At 41.0% G+C, this 15,130-nt stretch overlaps 1 protein-coding gene across 1 annotated transcript in view; it reads right to left on the bottom strand.

The window, feature by feature from the left end:
* The window catches only part of LOC104962257 (triple functional domain protein-like), a gene marked incomplete at its 3' end in the record, with an annotated part of 62,543 nt that overhangs the window by 27,506 nt on the left and 19,907 nt on the right, over positions 1-15,130 (bottom strand). Inside the window, exon 3 of the mRNA XM_010790679.1 lies at positions 1,436-1,510. Within this exon, the coding sequence (XP_010788981.1) occupies positions 1,436-1,510 (75 nt within the window). The remainder of the gene's footprint in view (positions 1-1,435; positions 1,511-15,130) is intronic.

Below are 15,130 nucleotides of genomic sequence, written 5' to 3' on the forward strand. Positions count from 1 at the left end.
CTGTAGCTTAGTATATTTATCCAGTCCTGCTCAGGGCTCGACATTTAAATGGGGTCCGCTGGCCCGGAAGCACTATTTAGACACCCCGGGCCGGCATAACGCACTTTCCACGTGCCCGCTCGGGCCACTAAAAATATTGGCTTTAAAAAGAAAATGTCCTGCGGTATTGGTATTTTGACTAGCAATTTAGTTAAATTGTTTCCTTATTGACGCTACAACATAGCGTTCCGTGAGGCGGTTGTCCGTTGTTGGGTGAAAGCAAACCTGTGAGCTTCCCTGTGAGCTGGAGCGCGCTCCTCCTTCTTCACTACAGACTATCGCGCACCTAACCATTCGCCAAAATGTTTTTAATACCAGCGTAACCGGCCAGCGCCAGGCAAAAAACACTCTTCAAATTAAAGAAAGTCACCAGAGGAGTTAAAGGAGAGTGACAGGGAGCATGAGAAGAAGAGGGAGAGAAGGTTTCAGCCACACTGTAACGCGTCCTAAAACCATTTTAAATAATCTATCGAGTAGATTTATTATTAGAAAATTATAAAAGTAGGGTAGACATGTGGATATTATCCGTCTGAAAAAAACGTGCATTCATCAAACAGGTTTGTTTTCCACAGACCTTATTTCCAGCTATTTTCCAAAACCCTTTTGAGAAATCCCATTGCTTTTTGTCGAGGGAACCAGCAGCTTACTTCCTGGTTTAGGACGCGTCACTGGCTGCACCTCTCAATATGATGCCAATATAAACAAGGTCTTCTGTCGGCTCTGTACATCAATGCCGACCTATGCTGACAAGTAAGTGAAGAGTAGAAAATATAAAAGGTATTGGCTTTAGGGAAATGTCCCAGCAGTTTAGGAGAATGAAGGTTCTAATCTAACCTACTATATGTCTAACTCCTGATAACGACATGAAGGCAGAAAGTGCATTATACAAATAATAATACTCATAACAATAGCAGACATTTTTTAACAATGACCACAATATAATTATTTTAATAAACCAAATATGAACAATTGAGGAAAATGAGGAAGAACTGATGATTCAAATGTTGTAGTACAAGTAGTAATGTAGTTAGTGCATAAATTACTATTGCAACAAATGTGTTAATTTTCTTCATTATTAGTCGATTTTTTTTGGACGAATGCTCCGGGCCAGTGGTTACAATGGTGGGGCCAGTGATAATACCCTTAATGTCTACCCCTGCTGCTGATATTGACTAAACAAAGGCTGCCTGTGTGTCAGTGTGTGTGTTCTGAATAGTCTTAGGGTGAAGATGGTCAAGGGTCAAGTGTCTGGGCCTCAGTCTGACCTCTTGAGTTTGTGCAGGCAGAGTGCATGGCTTATTTTAGGAGAGAGGACTTCATGTTTCATCAGACTAGGATGCTCAAACAAGCGAGGTTCTTGACTTGGGAGATTTGAAAACACTGAAAATAATCTTACCTGACAAAAAGGCGACTTTTTCTTTGAGGATGGACAGAACCTCCATTGCTCTCATCTCCTCATTTCTCCTGAAACCTGGATCATGAAAAGGGAGAGAAAGAGAGACAGTTAGGTTTGAATGGAGAATACAAAAAAACACACACACACACACACACACAGCAAAGAGGAAGCACTGTCTGTGGTTGGAGAAACAGTAGCGCTGAGACAAAGTGAGGCCAAACGATGGGGAAGTTCAAGAAAAACAAAGAGCTGTTGTAGCTCCTGCTGTTACAGAGGTGAAATGGGGTGAGGCGATATTCATTTCGATAAGTCACTTCAGTTCCCGTCAACTAAGATTAAAGCAAAACACTATTCCAAATGGTAGACTGTGTGCTGCAGGGATGAAGTTGAAGTTCACAAAAACATAATAGGATTTTTGTATTGAATTTTGATTATTATGGAAGTCTTACCATCATCAAAAATAGACACACATCTTTCAATTACATGTGGTCATTTACAAACTTAACACAATCGCATGGCTTCAACAAATTACTACAGTTCCAGCAGGTATAAATATAAAATCTACAACGTGGAAAGGTCCAGTTAGAACAGTTTCCAAGAGTCAACACAACCAGCCAAACAATGCAAACTAATGAGTAGATTACTAAAAACATCTCAAACTCTTCAAGCTTGTTCGCACCACATACCTAAATGCAGCTATCTAATCAATAACCAAATGAATAAAAACACTGGCTTCATGATTAGGGAACCAGAAGTGCAAAAATGCTCTGTGGTCTGACTTAAACAAATCAAGAGTTCAATTGAGAAGAACAACATGTCTAATGCAATCATGCTAACATAGTGATGTTACCAGGTATAATGTTAACCACCAAGGTAGTTTAATGTGTCATTTATTATTTAGCAAGAAATAATCCTAAATGTCAACTTCATGATTGCAAGAAAGTACCAATCAAGCTCAATCCTTCCAATAGTTTTTTTTTTAGATATTTTTAAACAAAACAGACCAAACAGCTGACAGATTGCCTTCCTTTGAGCCATGCTGCTAACATGGTGAAACATCATTTAAACAATTACCCCATTTAATCATTTTTATTCGTCAACTACCAGTTTAGAAATTGACACAATTCAACTTTCAAAATGTCTCTCTCCTTTCCCGACAAACCACAGTGAGAACATTTTCTAAATCGACTATTATAGAGGGCTAACCATCTGTCGGATAAGAACAATTCAAAAACACGTAGCTCCCCACTTCAACTCTACTTTGCCTCCTCTTAAACCACTAAACTCTGACATTTTCCTGTAAATAAATGTCCGCCACCACCTGTTCATATTCAATGATGAATCCCAACCTTTAGTCGCCTCATAAAAGCTTCAGTATTTTCTCAATTTTGGCTTTCTAATAACTGAAGCTATTTCTGGGAAAGATCCTCTGGCGAAGCACATAATGTGTTTTACATACTGGTTTGTCTGGAATAAATGGAAGAAGATACTTAGCAAGAGCAGTAATGCAGAAAAACCCACAGCAATAATCCAAACTATAAATTGTCAGCGTATAAATGTCAAGCTGGATCTCATGGGCGTGATGGAACCAGAGATCCCTCCTCTGCACAGCTAACATTCTGTCAGAAGCCAATGAATGGCTGTCAGGGGATATCGAATAAATGAAAACCTGTTCAAACAACTCCTACATATAGACACACAATTCCCTTAAGTGATTAAACTCACTTGTCATCTTCAACACACACAGGTGGACAGAGTGAAGCCCAGATTTTGTCCTTCAGACCGAGCAGAGGTGTGTTTGTGTGACTGATGACCAGACGAGTATATAATAAGTGTCTCTTTTTTCCCCCTGTCTGTTTTTGACATCTGTTTTTTTCAACTGGGCTTTTGTGCCATAAAAAAGAAATCCTATTTATGTTCCTGTTTTAGCATTTTATATGGAAATCAGTATGAAATGACCTTATCTGAGAGGTACATTGTGTCAACATATGTTATTCACATGCACTAGTGAATGAGTATACTTAAATCTACTATTAATTACTTGAAGTGAGAGAGAAAGTGAAATTATTAAATCTTATTTTACGGCTGTGCCAAATAGATGTAAGCTTTAAACCTTCAGTCATAATTTTGATATTCAATTCATGGGCAGCTTTTTTTGCACTCCATCATTGAAGATTGAACTTATTGTCATTAGGTAGTACAGGCACTATGTAACAAAACGGTTTCTCTGCATTTGACCCATCCTAGTGTTAGGAGAAGTGGGCTGCCATTATGTACGGCACCCGGGGAGCAGTGCCTTGCTCAGGGAGACCTCGGTAGCACTTGGTCTTTCCGGGACTTGAACTGGTGACCTTCCAGTTGCCAAGACAAGTCCTGATGGACTTCGCCACCATTATGCCTCTTGATTCTGTACAAACATGGTATTTCTTTACAGTTGCAGACAAGGAGAGGCAACACTAATATTATAAGCACTTTGGAATATCATTTGTGAAATCATATTCTGGTTATGGCTCCGTAGGATTCTGTGTAATTCAATATTTTTCAAGAACTTCCAAGCATTGTAATGAAACAAAAGATAAAATGTATTTAAAAATAGATATAAGGTCAATTCAAAACGTGTTTTTAAGCAACCAAAAATAATGTTTCAATCATATTTGATGTCATTTAGCAAAAACAGCATTTTCAGTACGGTCAAATGGCTCTCCTGGTTATTGCACTAAAATAGAGGCACACACCTGTAATAATAAGGTGAACTAGCAGCATCATAAATAACATGTATAAAACCATATATGTAACAAAAACTGATATTCATTAAAAAAAGTTATTTTCATTTAAAAAAAGAAAACATGACAGACTCAAAGCTTAATTCAAAAACATTGAACGTAGCTTTCAATTCATAAAACAGCATTTGGAACAGCCTTGTTTAATTCTGGTCTCTCTTCATTGAAAGTCTACACAGTGTCTTATAGTGTGGAGTTGAATGGGACACACACACACACACACACACACACACACACACACACACACACACACACACACACACACACACACACACACACACTATTTATTACATAATGAGTGCCGTGGATTGTACTCCAGTCTCTGCGCTCAGCAGGTCGTCGTGTTTATAACTGGATGCTAATGAGATGCTAATTCCTTTCCGCCACCGGAGGAGATGGATGAGGATCAGGACGCGTCTTTATTTGTACTGTTCCTCCCTTCTCTCATTTGTCTCCCGACTTCCCTCAGGGCGCCACAAAAAACAAATGATCGTGATCAACTACGTTTCCCACTGCGCTCCTCCTGCGGAGAGGGAGTGTGTAGTTATTCATTGATGATGTATGACAGGAGGCTACCACACACAGAGAGAGAGAGAGAGAGAGAGAGAGAGAGAGAGAGACTCCATTTGGAGGAACCAGATTTACATTTTGTTTAGAGAAGTGTTCCGTTAAGCTGCAACTAGTAATCAATTTCATTATTAATGAGTGTGTTGAATATTTTTGGCTAACTCCTTAGTTATTAAGACGTTGGAAAATAAATAATCATGACCAATTAAGCCAAATAAAACAAAATAAAAATAGAGAAAATAAGCAAATAGTTACATTTGATTAAATCTGTCTGGGAATTTTCTGTAAATGGTACCAATTGAAAAGTTTGTGCGCTATGTTCAAATGATGGGCCAATCTTTTGACATTTTATAGACAAAATTTGAAAAATAGAAAAGATGAATTGATATAAAAAATGATAAGTTTGGACAAGAGAATGTGTGGAAATGTTGCATGATCAATAACTCAAAGCGATTTTTTGATAATTAAAATAGCTGCATTATTATCACATGTGTGTGAAGACTGCTATTTTTATATATTTATTTTTGTGCGTTTTTTTATGTATTTATTCTGCATATGTATTCGGTGAGAAACGGCATTTCTGTCTCCCCGTTTCTACGGAGCAAAGAGTTTTTCTTGGCAATGGTCCAATCAATGAATCTTTACATGTGATCATATACTATTTCTTGGTATTGTTTATACAGTCGCATGCAGCTGTCTGGTTTACTGCACTGCATGTAAGCACTTGCTTTTTTATCTTGTTTTTTTGCTTCTTGTTTTTGTACCCTCACCATATCTGTCTATCGTCTGAGTGTTTGCTTCCCTGTCCCTGAATGTTGCATCATCTTTTAGTTTTGCATCAGGGACATGGAGAAACTAAATGTTGTTCTGTGTTCAGATTTCTGATGTGTTTCAAACTGTATTTGCTAAACATTACCATATACTTTATCAACAGTACAATGTGTATCATTGCCCATTAATTACAGTAGTAATATCTCAGCCATTGCTGTGTTCATCTAAATGTTGGAGTGTGTATACGACGTGCACACACAAAAGGTTAGTATCATTTATACCATGTGCGTAATTAATCTTCTAAAGCAGAGATAATCTTTGATGTTTCCCACCAACGAGTTGTCTGATTGGCTGTCGGCCATCCGCCAGTAAGATAATCAAAGGTCAATGAAAAACTTGTTGACAAGATGAAAATCTGGAAACCACAGTGTGTGTGTGTGTGTGTGTGTGTGTGTGTGTGTGTGTGTGTGTGTGTGTGTCTGTGAGAGAGAGTGTGATTAAAATAGCCCAATTGCTTTTACAATAAATAAACATTGAATCTATTCTTTTTCGCAACTTTCCGCATATTTCACAACTTCCCGCAATTTCACCGCATAAAATCACATAAAAAACCCTGCATGTTTAATTGCATAATCAAGGATTTTTGCCCGCCTTTTTTCTGGAGGGTCTAGTTAATATAGCGTTGATTTCATGCTGTGCAACACTTATTACCTGATGATTACACGGCTTATAGATCCCTGTCGAATGTTCTGCTTCTAAATGTTATTCAATCTGGAAGTATCTCAACACGATGCAATGCTATCCTGCTATTTAAGAATATCATACAGTACAACCCCCTGTAGATGTTTGCAGCTGTGTTGAAGTATTTCTATGTTGAGGAATGTCTCTTCTACCGAAAACAAAAAGGTAGGTTTACACACAGAGACATCACTTCCCTGTGCTCTGCAGAGCTCTGCGACTGGAGAAAGTGGCACAGCAGCTAAATATAGAGTGGCCAAGTCACACACACACACACTGAGCAAAGGAAGCAAATAAGAGGACAAGGAAAAGCAAAATGACAAAGATGTGTGCGGTAATTTGACTAGTCATTCTGTTGTAACTGGGTTTAGAGAAAGAAAAGAGTGTGTGGGAGAAAGAGGAGGCACTGAAGGGGTTCGCATTCACACCGAATCAGGCGTTGTGGTGATTAGCGCATGGTTGTGCAATGGTGTGTGTCACTTAAATTGCCCGTTTGAGTGACACTCATTTGATTCACCCATTAGATTTGAAAGGCCCATTGATATTTGGTTATGTGATTGAGGGCAGCAGCATGACGTCTGGTCGCCTTTCTCAAAAAGTTGATACGGTTTCAGCTTCTTGCTGCGAGTGTTTTTCCAGCATGGCCGCAGCAGTAACCCAAACACAGGAGGGAAAGCTTCTCGCTGCTACAGCCTAAGAGTATCAGCAAGCAAAAGTTAGAAGGTGTGAGGTAGAGGAAATGACAGGGTGAGGCGCAAACAGAGTAGGAAGGAAAAGAGAACGTTGTTATGACAGAAAACCAGTCAGTCTGTCAGACGCACACACTCCAACTTCACATCTTTATCTCTCAGTATTTGTTTTTCCTGTACTTTCAGCATTGTGTTTTTTGGACATTTATGGCTTTAGTGTTTTGCGATCACTCAAAGTGTGGAAGGGGCGATAAGGTTTCACACACTTGCACATCGCTGGCAATGCCATGAGGAGCAATTTCAGGTCTGGTACCGTTGCCAAAAGACACGTTGTCAGGCTGACCGTAGGGGCCAGGGATCAAGCCACCAACCCACAGCTCGGTGGACATCCACTAAAACTCTAAGTCACGTCTGCCCCCATGTAAAAGCAATATAAATGGGGAGAAAAGCAATTTGAGTACAAAACAGGGTGAGTTGAAAAAAGAGTAAGGGGGGAATACCTCATCGTAGATCTATTACTGCCTCGCAATCAACAACCCACCATTAGTACCCGCATTGTACCTGTCAGACGGATGAGGGCCGAGCCTGTCTGGGCGAACCGCCATTTGTGATTGGTTGCACAGCAAGTCATGCTTGATAATTCTTCCACAAATTGTAAAATAAAGAAAACGGGTTGGGTTAAATCAATACATTTCTGCGGATTTGGCTCCGTCTGCTGATGGGGAAACGTGGTCTGCTGCTAGCATCAGCTAATGACAGTCTTCTGGGTCCATGTGCTGAAGGGATCCCGGTCCGCTGTGGGCAGAGTGGCAGCAGTTGAGGCTAATCCCGGGATTCCTGAGGGGAGATATTCCAATCCAGCAGACAGCCAAAACCGCCCAAAGTGGGGTTTTCTACACGTCGACACGGAAAAGCCCATGCAAATATTTCCAAGCAGGAACATCAGCAGCTATCAACACACACCCGCACACTGTGGGTATGAGTGTGAACCCCATGTGGCATTAGGTGAGCTGCTTATCTGCCAGTCTTCTGGAGAGGCAGGTTCCTGGAGGTAATCCTCAATGTGTAGGAGGGGCAGTCATTATAATATGCCTGCACTGCATTTGTGTAGACGGAGAAGCTGCTTAGCACCGGCAGGGAGATTGATGGGGAGAGCCCTTATAGTGCAGTAGGGTTGGATATATCATCAAATACACATCACAATCTTTCCTCCCCTGCTGCTGAGGCTCTACAACCAACAGTATCAGACTGTGTTTGTAACTGTATGTCTACGTGTATCAGTGTTTAGCAGTTTACCTCAGAAAACATCATAAAGTGAAATGTGTGTGGTGATGTGACTTTCGTTGTTGTTTTTAGAGCTGTAACCCTGATTATCAAATGATCTAAGCAGTGTTTCCCATACATTGATTTATTTGTGGCGGGTCGCCACAATTAAATATCGTCCGCCACAAATGGATCTCATACAAAAAACAAAAAAAAATTATTATTATTTATTTTTTATTATTATTGTTTTTTGTTTTTTTTGGTAGTCTAATGGATAGTGAGGTGGGCTGATGATCGGAAGGTTGCGAGTTCAAATCCTGCCTGGAACACCACTACTAGTGTGCCCTTGAGTAAGGCACTTAGCCCTCGGTAATTGGTAAATCGCTTTGGAATAAGGCGTCTGCTAAATGCCTGAATTATAAATTGTAAATGATATTTTTGGGAGAATAAATCCCACAGATCCTCAAATCTGGTGTGTTTCACTCATTAACAACGCAACACAGAGCAACAAGATCGTTGTCTACAGTAGCCATGAACTCGCATGTATTATCTTATTTGAGGGGGGGGGGGTGGATGCATGGACCACCCGAATAGGTTAAGGGGCCTTTGGCTTTTCTTGCCGGGGGGGAGGGGAATCAAATTCTGTGGGAAACACTGCTAAGGCAGTGGTTCTCAACTGGTCAGGCCTCGGGACCCACTTTTTCCTTTGTCAATAGATCGCGACCCAACATTTGGAAAATCTCAAATCTATTCAAGAAAAAAATCGTGCTGTAATATATATGCTTTTCAGCATACAATATTAATTAAAGTGAAGTACAGTGCATATATCCCTTATATCCCTTCACAGAACAAAAGAATGCTTTTAAATAAGGTTTAATGAGATGATGGAATCAAAGCTGAACTGTATAACACATATTTCATTATGTGTTCATTTTTATCTGAAGTTGTACCCATGGATGTATAAAGAATAGTTATACCGCAAAGTTATTTTCCGTGCGGACTTCCGACAAAAATCTTGATTCTGATTGGCCAGAAGACTCGAAAAAACATCAGCAAATATGTTTTATTGAGAAGATTATCACTACGTGACAGAAGTTTAAAAAAAAAAAAAAGTTATATTTTTTTTTCTACACTCCCACATCTGCGACCCACTCGAAACGGGTCCGCAACCCACTTTTGGGTCGCAACCCACCAGTTGAGAACCACTGATCTAAGGCACTGTTACTCATAATTAGGGTAAAATATTTCTATTACATTTACGATTTTGATTAATCCCTCTATTTGATATGGAGGGTTGAGCTGAAGTAATGATTTGATTTATCAATCTACAACATTCCACATTAAAGTAATTTTTCAAGCAAAAGCTAGGCTAATTTAGTGTTTCATGGTTCTTAACTGTACTAACTAGCTTAAGAACAAATACAATTACCACAGGTTTTAATTTGTTATTTTCAGTTATGACCGGGTGAGGGTATAAAAAAAGGTATATCCAGCACATTGACAATAAAGGGGCAGCCCTCTGAGGCTAATTAGGCTATAGAGGAAGTTTTCAATTATTTTGGAGTGCTGTGATGCATGAAGTTGCTTGGCATACTAAATGAAAAGTAAATAACATGTAGTTAATGTTTACCTTCCCTGAACGTGTTGAAGTACAATAAACTGTGGGAAATTCCTTGTTTCTTTAGTAATCAATAAGCCATCAGCAGAAGCTGGGGGGGTTATTACCTTTCCACGACGTCCATATTTAGAAAATCAGAGAAACTGGCGTCCATTGCCAAGCCTTAAATTCCCACGAATAATTTATTGTCCGAAAACTGTGTTTCCCAGTAAGTCCATCAATCCAGTAAGACAAAACGGACGATTAACTACAACAACCTTTCCTTATCGACCATCAGTTCAGACATTTGCTGGGTCACTGGTCCTGTGTAAAGCGGATAGTGATGAATCATAGTAACCACCAATATAGCTATTCCCCTCACTGGGAAAGGGCAACACAGATGAGAGGGAAAGGCCAGAAATGTCCGTCATCCTTTGCTGTGTGAAAACTAACGCAACACGGTCAGTTCATCATTAAAGTCAGGACTGTTACTGGGTCGTGTGTGTCAGAATATGACAACACTCTTCTAGGGGCCCCCGAGAGGTCAAACGGGCGTCATACAACAAAGCAGATTACTGAACAACACAGCTACAAGACTAACCCTGAGATACCAATCTGACAAATACCTCAGGGAGTGGCCGAAGTGTGTGTGTGTGTGTTTTTGAAAAACACCAAGAGAATGCAACAGCTGCCTGGACTAAGACAGATGGACGGTTGGTATGGTCAGTCAGCCAAGGGAGGGGAAAAAGGTGCCAACTTGCCACACACACACACACACACACACACACACACACACACACACACACACACACACACACACACACACACACACACACACACACAATCTGATTAAAGAGCAGTTACATGCAGGCGTAATCTCATAATGGCTCCCCAGCAGCTGAAATGGACGCATCGTTTCTGAACCAGCTGTTACGGGTCTAGGGAAACCAACACCGTGCACATGTGTGAGCAACCCTGCATGATTTGGACTTCCCACATTCACAGCGTGCCAGAAATTCCTCACTGAGGGATGTGTGGGAATGGCAGGGATTCCTTGGAGCTGAGGGAGTGGACAAGAATAGGCGTCCATGACTTGGACCCTGACCTACATCCTGATCAAAGACGCTCTGACCGAAAAAAAGCTATCCAGTGTAGCTTCAGTTGACTTCATGCTTAGTTAATCAATGAATGTTTCACTGTGGGAATCTCTGAAATGGCATCACCTTGATTCTGGCATTACAGATTGATAAACTCATGTATGCAAGCACATTTTCTTCCTATGATCCAAATGTTAAGTGTTCAGGTTGCTAGGAGATGAGGCTCAGTATTTAAAATGGTTCAAAAAATGTTATCACAAGGACGTAACGTAAAACAAATACTAAAAGTGGCACGGTTTATCATGCAACTCGGTATCCCTGTACTGACCAATCAGGTACCAGCACCAATTGAGTACCGGGTCTCAATACCCATGTCAGAGGCATTTCCTTCTCTAAAACTACAACACTAGAATAAAACTATAAAAAAAATAGTATAAAATTATCATTTTTAAATGATCAACATGCTCTCTTCAATAGATGTATTCCGTAAACAAAATTATAACATTAGGAGATTATACTGTTTCATTCATAGAGTTGTTTGATTTCAGAATGGGGAGATACTAGGGTTGTAACGTTTTTACATATCTCCCAACCCTAAGACAAACAGGCTGCTGTTTTTGCACTGTTTAAGCTTAAGGCTACTGATGTTACTGGGTGTTTCTGAATGTCGAGGACGCTTCCTTGGTAGGACAAGTCCCTCAGAGTCAGGTCCTTCGGAAGGGATGCAAGAATCCTTCCTAGCCTCAGAAAACGAAAGATTGTGGAACAGGCCAACCGGTGTGCGTCATATGCGAAGCCCCGCCTTAAATAGAGCGCGATTTCCGCCAAAGATTTGGAAATTGGTCCGTGCGCAAAGCATTGTGGGGATTTTAAGACCGCGGAGGATACACATGTGCAGCCTCGAAATATCCCGCAACGAAGGACGCCGGCCTCGGTAGAATTCCAAGCATCCTGGACATTGGAACAGTCATTCGGCGGGACTCGACGACGTAGCATCCTTAAAATAGTGGCTCTGGAGCAGCCTTCCTCGACATTGAGAAACACCCACAGATATCTCCGAGATACTACTGTAGAACATGACATACCTTTTAAAGCCACTCTACATACTCAAACCCATAAATTCATAAAGCTAAATGTTCCTTACACTTGGATTAATGTTGGGTTACTACTGCAGGCGAATGGACAAGCGAATGCTATATCAAACTAGATAGACATACTGATTAACATGTGATTGTGCTTTTGCTGTTGGAGAGGCTGAAACAATCAGCTGCCATTTAAACTGTTTACCTGCTGGGATTCACTCATACTGCACACGGCTTTCACATGCAGAGAAATTAAAAGCTAGACAATTGCCTGGTTACGGTTGCCCTGCCACGGTTAGAGAATCAAAAGTCAGTCGTCAGTAAATTACTGCTAATCTGGATGCGTTTTACAGTACAAAGACATGTAGTGCTACTGTCTGTGCCTGGAAGTTGGCGCTGGTCGTGTTGAGCGCATTCATTTTCCAGTCATTACACACTTTTCCGACACCCTAGGCAGTTTAAAAACATGAACCCCCTGTATTTGTGGTTCTGTAATTACTACTGTGGCTACAATCCCGCCAACTAAAAATTAGCAGACGATTTCAGATAAATGTTAGAATGTGGCAGGTGTCACTTATTGTGTCAGAAAACAGAGGCTGAGACACTGAGGGTGTTATAGGTGATCACAGCACTGTTCATCAACTCCATTCTCCTATTATGTTTACTTCTTTATAATGTTCTCATCTGACTCGCTGCTTTTTAGTGCTTTGTGTTTTTATAAACAGTCAGCTAAACGGTCTTGTGGTTTCCCTGGCAGCTGTCCACCCGCCCTTGTTCCTATTAAATAAGCTTTGATTGGCTGCTGAACACGGACATTGATGAAACAAGAGGGGCTAATCTGATTGGCTGTTTTGAACCGACACAGCTGTGCTACTCTAACAATGCCCTTACTGTGGGTACAGCTGGCACCGGCTCTGCCACTGTATACACGAAACAACAAGTGAGTAACTGGTTAACAAGTCAAAACAGGTCATTACGCCATATTGTTTCAGTACCCGTATTTTAAGTTGCCATTTGTGCCAAAAATAAATTATTTTCCTATTCTTTAAAAGAAAATCAGGTTTAAATATTCAGTTTTTACATAACAAGTTGAGTCTCCCTGGGGTAGCATTTTAAACTGCATAACACATCTCTTAAACTAGCTGTTTAAGGCAGAAGGAGGCAGGATATGTTACAGCCTGACACTCCTTAACTTGTGAATACAATTATGCTTAACACCCCTAGAATAATTCCTCTGGAGATGATCGAAAAGGTGCCATTTTTAAAAGTGATGTTGGTGTAGTACTTGCTGCATTGAAAATCAGGCGTCAATGAAAACTGGGTATCATTATCTAGAAACACAGAGCTGACAGTGTGAGCGATTAAACAGCCTGGGTGTTTGTTTCCAGTCCACTCTACTCTCCACCTCCTCCCATTTTCTTATTTTTTGTCCCCAAATCTGAGTTTGTGCCTGGGAAACACACCATCTTTCCTTTGCCTCCGCCTCTTTTTGTTCTCTCCATCCGTCCAGACCTCTAATAGCAGGGTAGGCTAACCGAGCGGAGAAACAGGCCAGGGTTACCCCAGCGACCCAAACACAGCAGGGGAGGAGCAGAGAGGGAGGAGGGAAGAATGAGAGAGAGAGAGAAAAGACGGCCTGTTTTTGGTGCCAAGAGTTCATTTGTCTGGGTCTTTTAATGCCACCTGATGTCATTCAGACAAACCGTGACGAAACAGAGAGAGAGCACTGTTGGCAACTCTTAGATTTATATAGAAATGGGATAAAAAGAGGAAAACAACAACAACTCTATTTGAGTGTTGTTGTAAATACTTCCACAGTCCCTTCCGTCACCAGCTGAGATTCAGTTTTCGAGTCTTGTTTGCAGCTGTTGACTCCGACTGCATTCACCATCTAAAGCCAACAGCAAGCCTTTTTCAGTTTGAGCTATCGGCACGGATACGCCATCTGGAGGCAGCCATGAAATGAAATCTCAGCTTGCAGAATGCATTGATCACTCAAAATGCACACATATTTAAATTCAGCAGCAGAGCTATATTTTTGCCTCATGAAACAGAGACGGACGAGGATGAAAATACTCAAGCTCACAACACTCTACTCCTTGAAAAGCATTCTCCGGCACATCTGTCAAGGTCCAAAGGCATTTACATATATTACATAACTGCACTGCTCCCCTCCCCTTGCAACCCACTCTTCAGCTGCCCAGTCAGACCAGTGGCTGAGGAGTCCAGGCCAACAGATGGACAGGCCTAATCCCCCCCCCCCCCCTCTCTAACCCAGGAAGTGATAACTGGCAAGCACCAGGAAGATAAGAAACACACTTGCCCTGACAGTGTTGCACAAACAAGCTGATCAGTGGCAATGAAGCCAAGTATTGTCTAGATTTAATTGCATTCATGGTTTTTTGTTCATCTCCTTTTTTCTGCAGGCGCTAGAGCTGTCTTCATTGGGGCCCTCGGGTACCAGAGCAACCTGCCAACTCACTGCTCTCTTTTATATCTAGGGTTGGAGGGGTTTCCTTCTGATAGTTATGGACCAAAGCTACTGAAAGTCAATCGTTTTTCTGTGTCTCTTTTTTATATTAGAAGGCATTGTCCATTAAAGATTAAACGTACCCCTGAAGCACGGGGGAGTAATAAACTTATACTAAAGTGGTCATATGTCTCCCTTTAAATGTCACATCAGAGGGGAGCAAATATAAATCATTACATTACTTAAAAACAACAGGAATGTCAAGTGTGACTGAGACGGAAAGGTCATTTTAGGATGAGCTAATGGCAGACTGGGTGATTAAATCATAATGGGCGATACAGCAGAAGCAACTGGACAAATCAACTCCATAACCAAATTATAGTCTGAGAAATATGGCTGGAAACAATCCTGAGAGGATGAAAGCTACAGAACCTTTCCATCTGAACTCATCGTTATCTCATCATATGAGAGTCTGCTGTCGCTACGGAGATTGGGTGCTAGACACAGGTATGGAGGGAGGGGGGCTGTCAGTGAGATGTGAAAAATCACGATGACAATGACCTGTCTTTGTCAACGGGAACACTGAAATATTAATCGTGTGTGTGTGTGTGTGTGTGTGTGTGTGTGTGTGTGTGTGTGTG

This window comes from Notothenia coriiceps, unplaced genomic scaffold, assembly GCF_000735185.1.
Source record: "Notothenia coriiceps isolate Sejong01 unplaced genomic scaffold, NC01 NC01_scaffold00034501, whole genome shotgun sequence".
In the NCBI taxonomy this organism is placed as follows: domain Eukaryota; kingdom Metazoa; phylum Chordata; class Actinopteri; order Perciformes; family Nototheniidae; genus Notothenia; species Notothenia coriiceps.